At 41.3% G+C, this 16,414-nt stretch overlaps 2 protein-coding genes across 6 annotated transcripts in view; one reads left to right on the top strand and one right to left on the bottom strand.

Annotated features, from left to right (window-relative positions):
- Positions 1 to 7,468: 7,468 nt before the first annotated feature.
- Positions 7,469 to 15,685, bottom strand: LOC132998394 (RNA guanine-N7 methyltransferase activating subunit-like). Of its 5 annotated transcripts, none has more exons than XM_061068008.1 (5): positions 15,633 to 15,685; positions 15,281 to 15,398; positions 9,666 to 9,835; positions 9,270 to 9,440; positions 7,469 to 8,307 (listed from the first exon to the last, which is right to left on the bottom strand). In XM_061068008.1, the coding sequence occupies exons 4-5, from the start codon at positions 9,437 to 9,439 to the stop codon at positions 8,079 to 8,081; spliced, it is 399 nt and encodes a 132-aa protein (XP_060923991.1). In that variant the 5' UTR covers position 9,440; positions 9,666 to 9,835; positions 15,281 to 15,398; positions 15,633 to 15,685; the 3' UTR covers positions 7,469 to 8,078. The 5 variants fall into 5 exon arrangements, with proteins under 5 accessions (XP_060923991.1, XP_060923990.1, XP_060923992.1 ...); XM_061068007.1 differs by having other exon boundaries at positions 15,543 to 15,662; XM_061068009.1 differs by having other exon boundaries at positions 9,666 to 9,772; positions 15,543 to 15,662.
- homer2 (homer scaffold protein 2) overlaps positions 11,189 to 16,414 on the top strand; it is a 34,159-nt gene continuing 28,933 nt past the window's right edge. The window contains exon 1 of the mRNA XM_061068006.1: positions 11,189 to 11,721. Within this exon, the coding sequence (XP_060923989.1) occupies positions 11,717 to 11,721 (5 nt within the window). The 5' untranslated portion in view covers positions 11,189 to 11,716. The remainder of the gene's footprint in view (positions 11,722 to 16,414) is intronic.

Below are 16,414 nucleotides of genomic sequence, written 5' to 3'. Positions count from 1 at the left end.
AATATCCTGGCCTCTGTAGCACTTTTTGTGCAAAGCAGTGATGACTGCACGTGTTTCCTTGCAGGTAACCATGGTTAACAGGAAGAACAATGATTTCAAGCATCACCCTCCTTTTAAAGCTTCCAGTCTGCTATTCTGTCTAAATCAGCATGACAGAGTGATCTCCAGACGTGTCCCCATCAACACTCTCCCCTGTGTTAACAAGAGAATCACCGACATGATGTCAGCTGGTCCTTCTGTGGCAGGGCTGAAATGCAGTCGAAATGTTTTTTTGGGGATTAAGTTCATTTTCGTTGTAAAGAGGGACTTTGCAATTTATTGCAATTCATCTGATCACTCTTTATAACGTTCTTGAGTATATGCAAATTGCCATTATAAAAACTGAGGCAGCAGACTTTGTGAAAATGTATATTTGTGTCATTCTCAAAACGTTTGGCCACGGCTGTATACCATACTGCTGCCAGTTTATATTATTCCTATTTCTGTCACTAGGTGATGCCAGATACTTTCTATTGCTATACAACAAACTCTCAAAGCCAGTGGCTCCCAGCATGGAGGTTAAAACTGAGCGCTTGTCATATGATCAAGGGATAAGAGTATAATGCACAGTGGCGAAGTCAAATATCAACAGCAAAAATTAAGTAGAAACTATTAGAAAAATATCCCTTCTTTTTTTATCACATATTAATGTCGATTCATCATTCATCTTTTCCTTAATTATGTCATAATGGGTGTGTATATATTTAGGATGATCATAAGTGAATGTGCCCCAGTAAGTCAAATTGATATAAACTTAAATCCATATGATCAGAGCTGCAAAGAGTACCAAAAAAGTACAAAATATATGATAAGTATTCAAAAATAAAGCAATACAAGACGTAAAATATTCTCATCGGTATTGTATATCATCAAATTATTATTTCTCACACAAATGATCTAATGCTTTGGATGAAGAAATTAAGCTATAATGTCACAAGTGGTTTTAGTTGTCAAAATATGTAGTGGGTAAAAAAAGTTTGACATTTACTAATATAAATATAAAAATTATAAAGAACCTATTCCTGAAGATTTAACTTGAAGTTCATCTTAAAGGAAACAAAGCCAAACAGTTTATATAGCTGTTGATTGTATTCATTTTGTGTTGCAGTGTCTAAAATCTATGAGCAGGACTTGAAGGGATACCTGAACAGAAAACAATCAGCGTTGTCGTTTCAACTTCTGTGTGCCTTTCTAAATCCTTCTATAAATCTCAACAGTCCCAGATTATTTCTTGTTGGATGAGGTGTATTTCTTATTCTGCCAGTGGAAAAGAAAACGAAGCTGAAGGCTACAGCACTGAAATGAAGAGCTCTTCAACTGCACAATCTGCACATTCACATGAGACAAGCAGTGGCAACAAGGCCACTCTCTCTGGCTGTGAGTGGGCTGTGACAGGAGAGGCTGTCAGGTGAGTCACTGGGAGAGCTTCTCCCCACTGACTGCCCACTTACACAGCCTCTAGAAGAGAGAGACGCCAAAGAAACACTTTGAGAATCACCGTTTTTAACCAACAACCAGAATGTTATTGCTCAAGAAGCAGGAGGACAAATAATGAGACACCTCTGCCCTCACCTGGGATACGAAAAAATAGAATTCAAGGTCTTAAGAGACAGTAAAAGCAAACCCAGTGAAAGCTCCTTGTATTTAGAGGACGGCTGGAGAGAAGTGTAGGCTATATTGTTATATAACAAAATATACATGTGTATCTATTCATTTACAGAATATATTTACATGCCTATACACTTTTTAAAAGTTAATGACCAGAATAAACATAAAAAAATGTTTTTCATGTACAGTCTGATGAGATATGAAGCATCTGTCTCATATATGTTTATTATGCTATTTATGAACTGTTGTGATATTTATGAACCGTTTCTGAAACTATGCTCAAGCTGTCATCTTGTAATTGTCAGTGACTAATCTCTACGGGTACAATTATTTAAAATATTTGTGCACTCAGTTAACATGACACCTGAGAGAGAGAGTACGAGATAAAGAGTGAGAGAGTGTTTGTAGAGAGTAGATTGAAAGCTGTGTGTGTGTGTGTGTGTGTGTGTGTGTGTGTGTGTGTGTGTGTGTACTTGTCCAGCTGGTGGGGAGTTATGTAATCTTTTTTTTTTTAGGATGTAGGCAGCTGGGTAATTAATTACTTATTACTCACTAAATGTATGTAGGACTATGTAATGCCACTGGTCTTCTCTCAGCTCCTGAATCACTGAGTCACTGGATCATTCACTGCTGAGCTCAGTTGATATCAAGTGAAACTGCTCATTGTCGTTGCCTCACTTTGTTGAGCAGGGGAAGCAGCAGAGGTAGCAGCTCAGTGTGGGTGTAGCACAGGTTGCACAGGAGTGATGATGCTGATTGATGATAATTATTATAATGACAGTGGAGATCGTGCAATGAGGAAAAATTCCCTCACTGCTGGTTTGTTTGTCTGTTGTTTCTCTTCTGTTTGAAAAGTTGTCGACTCGTGTCAGACATGATCAGCTTGTTCATTTACCAAACCTGGGGTTTATAGCTCAGAAAGAATTTACTCAAATTCTTTGTGTTTTATTCAAAGAAAATCAATGTATGTCTGTGCCACTGGTGTGTGACTTTCATATATATTCAGAGATGTTGATTTTCAGCGGTGGATCAGCGAGGTGCTCTGCAGGGGGGTGGGGGGGATTATCGTCAAGCTGGAGTCTAATTGCAGCCTCGTTGAAACAAAGAAGGCTGAAGAATGGAAAAAATGTTTCCCTGTAACACACAAAATGAAAAGAAAGAACAAAAAGAAAGCTGAGATGTTGAGTTTGTGACAAACATCGCTCACAAACCAGCCTCTTGTTGTTGTGTTTGTTGTTGTTGTTGTGTAATCAGTGTGATTCAGATCAGTGTGTCCCTGAGGCACTGCACAGGTTTGTATGATGTAGATGTTCGTGTTGGTTCTTTAGACCTTGATGTTTTGATAAGAAGTGACCTTTTTCTTACTTTTCTCCATGAGGCAGTATTTCCACCGTTAGGAATTAATAGTTAAGTACATTTACTTCATCAATACATGTGTAGTTTTCAGGTAATTTACCTGGAAACTGACAATTCTTCCATTCTGTTTTATAGTTTGGCTTGTGACCTTTTAGTCAGGTCCCATCTGCTAACATGGAGGAGGTGGAGTTTTTGACTTATACTGCAACCAGCCACTAGGGGGTGATGAGGATGATTTGGTCTCACTTCTGGGAGCTGCCACAATGTCAATGTTCATAGTGTAGTACTAGTTCACTGCAATCATCTCATCAATGGAGCTTGAGATTATTTTTGGTTTCAGGGTGAATATATTTCTACTAAAATAATCTTTATCATAATATCATTTCAGTTGTTATCTTTGTGCTGGAGAGGAGCTCACCAACACCGTCAGTGTCGGGTGAATGGACCATGAAATGACTTTGAGTTTCAGGGTGAGGACATTTCTTCTATTGATGAAAAAACATACAAACTCCACATCCTTGAAAATGAATAAAGTACGTGTTTTTTTCTCTCGTTTCTGACGGCAGAAATTGAGGTGGGTGACAGCAACAATTTCTGAATGTCCATTTTCAGCCTGAATTAAGTGAGTGTAGTGGTCTCAGTCAACAAAAAATAATCTGGCCAGATTATAAAAAACAGCACATTGTTTGCGCTATGGTTGTGAAATAGCTAATAATCTCATATATAACAATGTGTCAATCACAGTGGAAAATCCTCTGCAGAGCAAGTAGCTTCACTTCTCATGTGTCAAGCATATTTAGTTGATAACATGATTATACTTTTACTTAATATGCAGGAGTTTTACTCATTACGTGTTTTTGCATTCCTATATTTTCATCAAATTAAGTTTTCCTAATTCCTGCCTGCATGTCGCAGTGCAGCTAAAACCAGATATAATCAGACTAACAAGCGCCCCTCAGCAGCAGAGTCCACTGTCTCTGCATGGAGGCTTGAGTGGCTTCATTACTAACTTATAGAGCATGCAGATGGATGAGCAGGGGACAAGATGTCACCAAACCTCATGTGCAGCAGCGATTATAAGGGTCTATTCTTAAGACTAAGTGCACGTATGAGTGCTCTGATGCTGCTCTGCACGTGTGAGTTCATGTGACAGGGAGTAATTATGTGCACCCAACAAAGCTGGGGCTATTTTTTACTTCCTTTTTTTCAGAAAGAACATAGCAAGTGTACTCCGCCATTCATACACGTCCCACGCTACAGGAACACTGTGCACTGTCTGCTAGGGACTGGCTGGCCCGGGCCAACCTTAACCCCGGCACTCTGCAACACCAGATGTAGGTCGCTCAGTGCTGCAGGGCCTAGAGGATGTGGTGTCTGCGTGTGTGTGTTAGTGTGTGTGTGTGTGTGTGTGTGTGTGTGTGTGTGTGTGTGTGTGTGTGTGTGTGTGTGTGTGTGTGTATGTTGATAGGGAGTTTGTAGTATTTTGTGCACACACAGGATGTATGTATGCCCTTGGAGGCAGAAGGGGGTGGGGCAGAGGGGGTTGGAGTTATGATTGTAGTGGATGAGTTCATCATCAAGGACATGGCCTCCAGCACACTGTCTCCATTGCTGTCACATTGCATTGTGACAAACAGTCCACATGAGGCCTGACAGCCTGGCCGACCAGACCGAGGGGGGGGACGCTCGCTGGTTCTCTCACTGCGGCTCTCTCTGTTGTTTTCATGCACTCGCTCTCTCCAAGCATCCCTGTGCAATAACAGGTTATTCATTAAAGTGCAGCCGACACTGAAAGTGTTTGTGAGCTCCTCTCCCGCACAAAGCTACAAAGATTGTTGTGGTACCGATTTTTCATTAAGTACAAATATATTCACCCTGAAACCCAAAATTATTTGATGTTTCTTTAATCAGATAGTTGCAGTGAACGAGTGGATGCTCTGTGGGGAATGTAAACACGTTGAACTCTGGATTAGACTTTGTCGCTGTGTTAACTTTACACATGTTAGGATGCTAATGGTCGTTAACAACACAAATGAAGTGGAGACATTAGTTCTGCTCATATTTGGATCACAGACTATAAAGATGAATTATATATGGCACAAAAGTGAAGCCAAATCATCTAGATCGCCACCTGGTGCCTGGCTGCTGTAAAGGTAAAAAACTCCACCTCCTCCATGTTAGCAGACGGGACCCAACAAAAAAGTACAAAGTCAGATAGATTTTTGCCAAAAATAGTTTCTGTCATTAAAGGCAGTTCACGTTGATGTTTGATCAGCCTCCAAAATCTAAATATATTGGCTTCATTTTAAAACCAAGAGAGGAAGTAGAGAGAAGTCGTCCAACTTTATTAACAGTTTATGATTTGGACATAAACCAGAAAAGAATACTGTAAATTTTTCACCTGAAGATTGCGCTAAGTGAACGGTTACCAAATACGACACTCCGATAAATATTTGTGTCAAAAACCAAAAACGTTAGATGGTGGAGCTAAAGCAGGGATCATCAGAGTGATGATAAATTCATGAGGGGAGCATGAATGCGTGAAGTAAAGTTCATGACTACCCATTAAATATTCACAGAGGCGTTTTATGCAACCGCCACACATGTGCTGGAAAAGCCAGAGTGTCACCGAAATCAATATCATTCATCTTCTGAGGACCATCAATGTCTGCACAACATTTCCTCCAATAGTTGTTGACAAATGTGTGGAAGGTGCTCCCCCCCACTCAGCCAGTCTTTGTGCTAAGTGAAGATAACTAGCTGCTGGCTGTAGCTTCATATTTAATGGGCAGACATGAGAGGGAGGAGAGTTCTCATCTGAATCTCCACGAGAAAAACCAACAGCCCGAGGGCATCGCTAAAACTGTTCTATCATTTGTTTTACTGTAGGATTTAAAGTTGTGTTTGTTTCCTAGGCAATAATCATGTTTCCCTGAAGTGCAACAGTAACAGTTTGATTTTCCTTATTTCCTTGTGTCTGTCGGGGGCATCGGCCCGCTCTGTGAAGTTTCTCTAACTCTAAACTGATTACAGCCTTCCCTGCTGTGTGCCAGTTTCAGCACATCCCCCCCACACACACCCTCCCTCCCTTATCATCACAGCTGATTGCACTGCTGAAGCCCAAATGAACTGTTAACCCCGTCTTCACCACGGCCATAAATAGAAAACCACAGTGCGGCTCTCGGGCGGCGATGAAACAATGCTGAGGCTCTGTGCTTGTGTTGTGGATCACTTGTGGGCTAATGTGTCCAAAGTCACCATTTGTTACCTAATTGAGAGACACAGGCGCTGATATCTTCGGGCGATGAGCTACATATGCCATAGCCACTGATGCGCGGAGCAATAATGTATTAATGAAGCACATAAATATTTCAGTGGCTTTTCACAGTGTGAACTATTGGTCTTGGGCCTCTTCAGAGCCATTTACTGTGAATGCTGCTCTCCCTCCACACACAGTTACAGTTGTTCAGGCCACCTGGGTTAATGTGCTCCACCATTAGAGGAAGACTTAGTGGAACTGATGAAATGTGGCTGCTGCAAATTCCTCATTTGTAGTTTGAAATAAGCATAATTACATCTTCTCGTTGATCTACACTTTGACTTTTTGAATGAGAGTTTACGAGGAGGCAGCTGGGCCAGTGCAACTTTTATTATCAGAGCAAATATATTTATCTCAGGTGAAAATGTAAAACAGTTCTTTTTAAAAATTAAACCTTGTCAGAGAGCAAATTTGTTCATTACAGTGAGACTCAGCCTTCGACTTAATAGCCATGTCCCCCTATAACAGTGTTTCTGCAGGTTCACCAAGTTCAATTATAGAACTGCAACACCGATTAGAATGGACTTTAGTACAATAAAAACCACTAAGGTTGATAAGGCCTAGCATTATTTACCAAGGGCAACAACTTTTTGACATGTTGGCCGATCTCCCTAACATTTCCTAATATCTTTAAACATGGGACTTTAAACCGGTTATCAATGTACTGTAAAACAATGTGCATGACTACACAAAAGACATTCCATCTTCGTTATTTAAATTTCAGAGAGAAGATACGAATAAGGGATAGTTTCCTGATTCAAATATTCCCCGACAGCTGGTACCACAGCCATCACAAGAAGATGGGGTAAGATGGGCCCCCCCGCCAAGAAAAGTGGAGATTATAGAGGAACATAAATCCATGGAATAACTGACAATCTGCCTAAAACTTCAAGACACACAGCTGGAAGAAAAGTGAGAGAAATGGATGTTATTCAGAACCAGAAAGAGCAACAAACACCATGGAGAAGACAAACTGAATCAGTTGAAACAGAATGAATAGACTGAGGGTGTAGAATCCATAAACGGATGTCTAGTTTGTTCTATACGATTGTACAAATGTTGAAATATCATATAAAAGTATAAAACAACACGAGTGCGATACAACATCTAAAATAACAAAACAAACCCCTTGTTATGAAAATACGCATTTATTGACAACAGCACAATTAGATTCTTATGAAACAATGTGACACAGAACAATAAAGCTGCATTACAAATAGATTGTGTCTGTATATTCACCGTCTGCAGCAATACGATACTGTACGGCATAATTCATAATAACAAATCAAACCATGTCAAAAACAAGTACATGTCAGGACACAAACTACCAGTGAAACTTCCTAGTTACAATGTGATGAATATAGTAAAGGATGTGAAAGGTTTGATAAACTCATGTTATTTAACCTTAAGTTTTAATACTGTATGAAGCAACGCGAACATATTGTTTATTTCTAAAAAAGGAAGATGGAAGTCAAACAAACTTGTTTTCTACAGTAAGAAATACTTCTGGGAAGATTCAAAAAATTGATTACATTTGGTATGATTTTTAGTTTTTTTACTCAAACAATAAAACTGCATCACATATTTCAAATAATAGCGGGTAATAAAGTATTAATATTGATACTGTAGTAATTAGAGCTACAACAACAAATACACAGTTGCATATTGTCATGTGCCATACTGCAATGCATGATTTAACAAGTAGCTGAATATGAATGAATACCATAAATACTGATACCACCTGAGAGATTACAGATCAGTAGCGGTCATAATGTGGTCTCTGTTGATGGGAGCCCTGGTTGGAGCCTGACTGACCGCTCCCATGTCCATAGTGCCGGTCTCTGTCTCGGTCTCTGTATCCGTCTCTATCTCTGTCCCTCTCTCTGTCTCTGTCTCGGTCATGCCAGTTCTGCTCACGACGGTCTCCCCCCCAGCCTCGGTCTCCTCCCCAACCACGACCTCTGTGCCCACGACGGTCCTGGTACCTAGATAGAGACGGATAAATATAAACAATTTAACAATCGGTACCAATGCATGCATAACATAGCGCATATGAAAAGGTAATTAAATTGCATCCTTTTTTGTGACCCTATTATTTCAGCTATAGAAAAGGTGCAGTATTAATAAAATGTATTCCATGACCTGAATAAATCGAGAAACAAATCTCAATTTAAGGTAGAAACTGACTCTCAGGATGATTTTTAGTCACACAACTACCGCCATTACATCCCAAACATGTGTTTGGTGTAAAGTGAAGCAGACCACCAACAAAAGCTTGTTCACAAGTTAGAACTGTTGTATAATGGCTCCTGTGGCTGCAGCGTATAAAAGGTAACACACATAACGGCAGCAACTGAAGTAATAGCAGACATACGAGTGGAAACAAAGGCAGGCAGACAGCCACGCAGGTTTTAAATCTTTAACTAATTTAAAGGACATAAGGCACTATTGATTGATTCATAATTTAGAATCCTTTTTTTTCCATTTACTTAAACAATCAAATAATTATATTAGTCGTCCTTTTAACCAAAACGACCAATATTCTGCAAATGTGATGATTTGCTGCTTTTTCCAAGGTTTGATTGCTGGTTTGAAGATAAATGAAAACATTCCCTCAGCGATTAGAAAATACTTTCACATTTGTTCTACTTTTTAGACAAAACTATTGAAACTGAATCGATGTGTTAATGTGCCCTACACCGCAGTGTCCATCTAATGAGGTATAGATAGATATAGGATGAGATACCACTATACAGCATCACCTTGTCGACTGGATAGCTTTTATTTGACTTAGAAATCGCAGAGATAAGAGCTCGATGAGATTCTTTTCTTTCAGATCCCACTGCTGCTGCAAATCCCCTGATTCTTAATGTCACTGACAATAAACATGCAACATAAACACCAACCACCACAACATACGTGTCCCTGTCTGTCAACTGTTCAGTACCTGTTGTCTCTTCCTCTCTGGTTCCCCCCGGCTCGACCCCTCCAGTCCTCCACCAGGGGCGGCGGGTCGGCGGCTCGGTTCTGGTACTTCTGGTACTCCGGGTCCTCGGCGGAGAACCGCTGGGCGAACAGCTCCTCGTACTCCTGCAGGGTCTCCGTCTTCTCGGTCATTCTGTAGCAGCAGAGAAGCAGAGTCACTGGATGTAAACACGAAGCTGCTAACACGGATATACGAGTGTTTACGACAAAGACATTTCTGTGTTGTGTCGCAGCTGCTACACACACACACACCGCGTGAACCAATGGAAACAAGGCTGTAACCGTCAGATAAAGATACAAACAACGAAATAAAAATCACAATGACAACATTTCAAACTCTCACGTATTCAAAACGCACCTGAACAAGACGTGAGCGTCGCTATCTTCACAAACACGTTGGTAAATATTATCCTGACGTTGTTAATCCGAAATCCGGTATGAGTCCGTTGCTGAACTGCTTCCCCCCTGGAACAAATACACGTCTTTTAATGGTTCCGGGGGGCGCACACACCCATTTATGGCTGCTACCTGCCGGTTAGAATAACAAAAATATTTTCTTAATTATTTTCTATTTACTGTATCCACATGCCCAAATTCAGTTGTTTCCCTTTTCTGTCTGAGCAGTTCTATATGTTTTGTGTCGTGTAAAAAAATGTAATAAAAATATTTAAAAAAAAAAAAAAAAAAAAAAGAATAACAAAAACAAAACTGTTAGATTCTTACTGTTTGTTAGAAAAAACATGGTCAAATTTGCCATAGCCATCATTTGGTGTAATTTGGAGAAAAGGCTGGTTTTAAAACTGAACTTCGAATCCCTACCATAAAGATACAAACTAAGATAATGACTTAAAGGGAGCTAAAGCATTTCAAAGTATTTGGAAACACACCTGCAGAAGGCGTGAATGATGCTAACTTTAGATAACGCGGTGTGAGAGCATCGCTGAAACTCTTCCCCCTGGAGCTAAAATACCCCTTTAAGTGGTTCCGAGGGGCGCACACACACCTGCCACTGATTGACACCTGCCATCATCCCTTTAAATTTGCCGAAACCTTTTTTTGTTGTAATTTGGGAGAAAGCGTCGAACTGCTGGGAGCTGAAAACATGTGAGTGCGGCTGCGTCCACATGAGATACCTTCACTGTTTGTGTGTTTGTTTTAACTCCATGTCGTGTTAGTGTTTGAACATTGGTGTGTCTATGTACAGACTGCTGAGAAACCAGTGCGCAGGGACCGTCTACAAAGTGCAACACCGAAAAGAGATATTACAAAAATATTCAATAACATCACTTTAATACTGTATATTCTCACCAAAATCACGTCACAGGTCCAGAGTGTCCTGATGGCTATGCTGCAGTACAAAGTTTGGGGGAAAGTTATTTTGTATAATTTTGGGGAATATTTATTATGAATATTATTCAATAACTTCGGTCTAATACTGTGCATTCTCACCAAAATCACGTCAGAGGTCCAGCGTCTCCTGATTGCTATGCAGGACTTAGTTTGGATAATATTGGGAAATATTTATTATGGAAACTATTCAATAACTTCACTGTAATACTGTATATTCTCACCAAAATCATGTGACAGGTCCAGGGAGTCCTGCTGGCTATGCTACAGTACCAAGTTTGGGAGAAAGTGCTTTAGCCTAATTTTGGGAAATATTTTCTATTAAAAATATTCAATAACTTCGGTCTTATATGTATATTCGTATATGTGTTCATGTTTGAATTTGGAGTGATTTGGGTTGAAACTCAGACGGACCAGCACCTCCACCTCCTCCACCACCTCCACCTCCACCTCCTCCACCCCCGCAGCAGCAGCAGACTGCCGGGTGAGTGAGTGGAGAGTGGGCGGCTCTGGTGGAGGTGCTGCTGGAGGTGGTGGAGGAGGTGGAGGAGCCTGAGCAGGTGGAAGCCGCTCCGTGTCGCTGCTGCTGCCCTTCATTAGAAACACAATCCCGCTGGGGAGGGACGACACCGCACACTGAGCAGCACGCAGGGGAACCAGTCACCTCACAAACCTGCACCGGGCTCTCTCTTTATTCTACTGGGAGGAGGACAAGCGGGAGGGAAGCCAGTATAGGAACCAGTGCGGGATTTATTCTGGGGGAAATAACAAACAAGCGAGCGAAGAGAGCGGAGAAAAACTTCCAGGAATGACCGGGTTTCTGTGAGCCTGACGACCCGGTGGATCGAGTTTGCTGAGAGAGGAGGAAGACGAGGAGGAGGAAGAAGAAGAAGAAGTGATCTCCTCTCCTCATATTTCACTGGGGACTGAACTCTGTGGACCACCGATCATCTGTGGACTTTGACTCTGCGCGTCCGAACACTGTCCTCCTCCCGATCCGCTGTCATTCATAAAAGCGACGTTTTTAAAAACCCTAGGAGCTGCTCCTCAGATCCCGCTGCCATGGGGTGAGTAGATATTCATAAAAAGTATTTTTGCCTTATGCGAGGTTCCATCCAGACAGCGCTGCCCTTCAGTGACACCTGCACCCACTGAAATATGTGCGCCGTGGAAATACCTCCACAAGGATCCACATTTCACTCCTATCGCAAAACAGCCTATTTGGATCGGACGCGTTTCTACTATTTTACATTATTCTTGTTTTTGTTTTTTTTATATAAATGTGAGAAATTGAAAGAGCTTGTGCGGAAAAGCTTCAGAGAAAATTAATTTATTTGTCTTTATTTTTTTTCACGCAGTTTCTTTCCTATGGATTATATTTGTGTGTGTAAGTGGTTGTGTAGGTGTCATTAATTGTGTTATGGAGGTATCAGACTAATAAGGTGTGTGTGTGTGTGTGTGTGTGTGTGTGTGTGTGTGTGTGTGTGTGTGTGTGTGTGTGTGTGTGTGTGTGTGTGTGTGTGTGTGTGTGTGTGTGTGTGTGTGTGTGTGTGTGTGTGTGTGTGTGTGTGTGTGTGTGTGTGTGTGTGTGTGTGTGTGTGTGTGTGTGTGTGTGTGTGTTCCACAGAGCTGGAGGTAGTGCTGCACTCCCACAGTTGTTTACTGGGTACAGAATATTATTTAGCCTCCACTGGTGTGAGTGTTGACTCAAGCCTCAGGAATAATGAGCTCTGCTTCACACTGACTTTCCTTTCTGAAGTTCCTAATCCTGTTTGTACTCCTTTTTGAATTTGATTTGCAGTAGTTACAGCTCAATGTACCTTGTCACAGAAACCAGTCTCTGAATAATTTATGGGAACTTTTTGCATTTGTGACAAGAATTTTAGATTTCTGAAAAATATGAGGCAAAGTGTGGAAAATAATCAGCTTAATGTTCTGTAATCAAGTCAAGTCACTGCCTCTGTGCTTGTTTTTTCGTGAGCAGTTTTAACATTTTTTTATATTATGTTAGAAACCAGTTCAACCGTCCTGATGACTGCTCAAGAGTTTGGCGTGGTCACCCAGCAGGTTTAGAACTGAGAGGAGACGCTGTTGTTTCAGTAGACTGGCCCAGGCAGCATGGCAGCTGTAGTTCAATCCAAGGCAGGAGGTCACACCTAGTGACGGAGACATTACAACAAGTTTCCTTACTCCAGTTCTCTGGTGTCAGTCGGAGCCGGCCTGTGGTATCACAGGTGGATACCAACTTATAGAGAAATGAAATGGAATCCAACCAGGGGCAGAAACTGGCAGGATTTGTTGAGCGTTCCATTGAATGACAATTTTCACTGTGTGTGTGTGTGTGTGTGTGTGTGTGTGTGTGTGTGTGTAAAGATATTGTGGGTTGCTTGTAGCATGCAGGATTTACTTGGTCCTTTGTCCCTGAAGCGCTTGGCTCTTAAATGGAGTTATAGATTAACTATCAGTCTCTCTCACACAACACACACACACCCTCAGCAGCTATCCTCCGTTGTCACTTTCCTATCACGTCCTGTGATCTATTAGTGCCCTCTGAATCTTTACATATCTATTATTGATTGCATAATTTCCACATGATTTATAAAGCACAATCATGTATGTAATACTCCATATTAATGATATTATATGACTCTAACTTGCCTAGTTAATTCTAATGTATAATTTAAGAGTGAATTCAAAGAGGTTGAGAGAAGATTCTGATAACAGTGAGAAAGAAAGTGGTGGTTATTGTTTTTTTTAAGTACAGTTTTTTAGCTTACGCACTGCTTCTCCAAAATAAAGCTCAGATTGTCCGAAAGCCCCTTCTTACTGAATAAGCGTTCACACAGACAGCAGTGCAATCAACATATTGCTATTTAAAGTAAGTCGGGCTGGGAGCAGCCCTAACCCATCGGTAGATGATAATCTCCTGGCTGACCAGAGAGTGACAGCTAAAGGCTTAATACTCATTGATTAGGCTCTGTGACATGTGACGTGGCAGTGGCTCTCTTGGCTGCCCAGGCCGGAGAGTGAACTGTAAACCTAATCTAACTCCTCTGTCTGCAGCGGAGGGGCAAAGGGGAAGGTTGTAGAGGTGTAGCAGGGGAGTACTAGCAGGTCTCACTGTTGAGGAATCATGCGTAAATGAAAGGGGACAGACTGACGGCGGATTGGACGTCTCCACGCCAGATGGTTGAGGCCTAGGAGGCCATCTGCTGCCATGCTGTGCTTCTGTGGAGACTTCCTCACTTCCTCTTCCTCTGAGCGCTCAGATTATGTTGGGCACCTATCGCCACAGTGTGGTGGAGGAAGACCTGATGTGAGTGCTGGTTTGAGTCTGGCCTGCTGGCTCAGATGTATGAGTCTCTTTCGCCTGTTTAATGAGCTGTGCTGCAGGAAGTACAATCAGTCCACAGCCAAAACCCTGGAGTAGTAATGAAGGTCGCTCTCAATAATCCTAGTTAAAACTGACACAATGTAAAATAATTTCAAATTAAATGGTAAGGTTGCCGTGCAAATTTTAAGTTTACAGTATGTTTTCCCTACATCTTAAATGTAGAATAACAATGAAATCAGGCTGCATCTAATGATGAATCTAGAAATCCATTGATCCATCTATTCATTAAGTACAGTTACTTTCTTTAACACGGGTAGAGAGGGCGTTGTCCAACATCTTTCTTGATTTATCAGAGAATAATTAATGGAGCTTGAAATCGATGGTGCATGTTTAAGGGACTCATTTTTTGTAGAGATTTGGTGTAAATCCAAATTAAACCTGTATCTTGTGACTTTAATGTAGTTTCAGAAGGGGACTGTTGGTGGATGCATGGGCTCTAGTGACATTCTAGTTTGTTTACATCTCACAGCATTTCATAAGAGACTGTCTCACTCAGCAGGACACTCATGTCCCCCGAACATCATTAGTGTAGAGAAATGTGTTTATTACAATAAAGGCCAAGGTGGCATTGTAGTGATGATCCCACAGAGTCTTCCAATTCTCACGACTTTCACACAGACGAAATGCTGCTCTCACTAATAAGGCAGCTCTGCTCCCCTCCAGGGCCTCGCAGGTAGATGAGGGAGTCTTCATCTGACTTTTACACCAGCTAATGAGCATTCACGTTATTAAATTCTGGTATTTATGTTCACAAAAGAATTCAGCTTTACATTCACAACAAATGTGTTACTTTCTTCTATTTTTCCTATTTGCATATTGCTAGAGTCACCAGATCATTGCACTTTTGGAAAATTTCCCTCGGTTTCTTTTGATATCTACACCTTTTGAAAAGCAGGTACTGGCTGAGAAAACGTGGAAGGATAAGTGCTCCGTGTTCTTTCCTACGTCCTGTACGTATTTGACAAGCGAAGATGCTTTTTACGTAGAATTTGTAAGAACATTCAGATTCAAAGACAGCGTTTCATACATATTCTGTCGGTAATTTTGGATTTGAGCCTGGTGATTGTCCTGTTACTAAAGCCTGTCTTGTTAATACGACGTCTGCTGTTTTTCATCAGATCTCGGACAGTCAGGACAGTGTCTTTAAGTCCCACTGGCAGACAGAATCTAATAAGAAAGATACTATTGTAGTCTAACAGGCTCTGTGCCTGTGGGTCTGCACCCAATAGTACCTGATATGCAGCGTATTCGTCCCCAGCTCGTTTTACACTGCAAACATGGTGTAAAACCCAGACATTGTGTGTTGATGGTATCTCTCTTCCGACCCGTTTAGAGGGAGACATGACACCTCTGTTGGGAAAAAAGAAAAATCTGTATTTAAAGAGTTTCACTGTGCAGTTGAAAGTCATCAACTTATGCAACAGGAACAAAAACTATCCAGATATACAGCAGCAGAAATAGTCTGCCTACTGTCTACTGAACATTTATATTTACCTTGTGTGTGTTGCATGACTTCCGTAGCTGGTATTAAAGTCACATAATGTTTCCACTGTAGGAATGTGAAGAATGTTGCAGGGTACATACCTGACGCGGCTGAGGCTGGTGTTTTCTGTAAAACAGGCTATGAAGCCTGTTTGAGTTTTGAGTTTTAACCCTTCGGCTAATGACCCTAGATTCCTGAATCAGTTATCGATCTCTTCACAGCCGCCCCTTGTCACTTTCGTTCGTACAGAGAGTGGATGACTGTGACTGATAAGGAGAGTTTGTTTGGAGAATGTCGCTGGAGTAGGTTCAGGAATCTGGAAGAGTCAGTTTTTATCTTTCACATGCCTGGATTCAGGTGCAGCAGAACACAGGTGCTTCGTGACTGCAGCCCGTGGCATTAAAACCCCCACCATAGAAAGATAGAAGCCGCCTGCGGTTCTCCACACATCCTCTCAGGACATGGTGTCATCCGCTGTCATCTTAATGTATCCTCCTTAAAGCAGTGGGATAATCCTTCTCTTAGCAAACTTTGCTCCAACTCTGTATAATTCAGTGTTTGAGTACATCGTAGGTAGTGATCAGCCAGACACTTTGAAGGATTTCAGAGAACTTGAGGCAAACAGGCTTAGTCGTGCATCACTCACTCTATTGCTGCTGCATATTCCCCAGAGGTAAAGCACTGCAGCTGTTTAGCATGCAACCACAGCGGGCAAAATTCTTCCTCTAGTTGTTGGGTCTAGTTGTATTTTTTGTGATAAAGATTAATTATATGTAATAATTAAAGCTTATTTATTGGTACAATGCGGCGCTTTCTCAACAGTTTCACTTATCCTCGGTATATATGGTTGTTAGCACATTCCTTTGTTTTTAATTTCATTCTT

This window comes from Limanda limanda, chromosome 3 (assembly GCF_963576545.1).
Source record: "Limanda limanda chromosome 3, fLimLim1.1, whole genome shotgun sequence".
Taxonomy (NCBI): domain Eukaryota; kingdom Metazoa; phylum Chordata; class Actinopteri; order Pleuronectiformes; family Pleuronectidae; genus Limanda; species Limanda limanda.
Note: the sequence above shows the minus strand (reverse complement) of the source record. Positions and strands in the feature narration are given on the sequence as shown.

Excerpts from the sequence above, each read along its gene's own strand:
- LOC132998394 (XM_061068008.1), bottom strand. The coding sequence starts at position 9,439 with ATGACCGAGAAGACGGAGACCCTGCAGGAGTACGAGGAGCTGTTCGCC. Across the intron at positions 8,308-9,269 it reads CAGAGAGGAAGAGACAACAG|GTACCAGGACCGTCGTGGGC; the intron begins GTACTGAACAGT and ends GTCTCTATCTAG.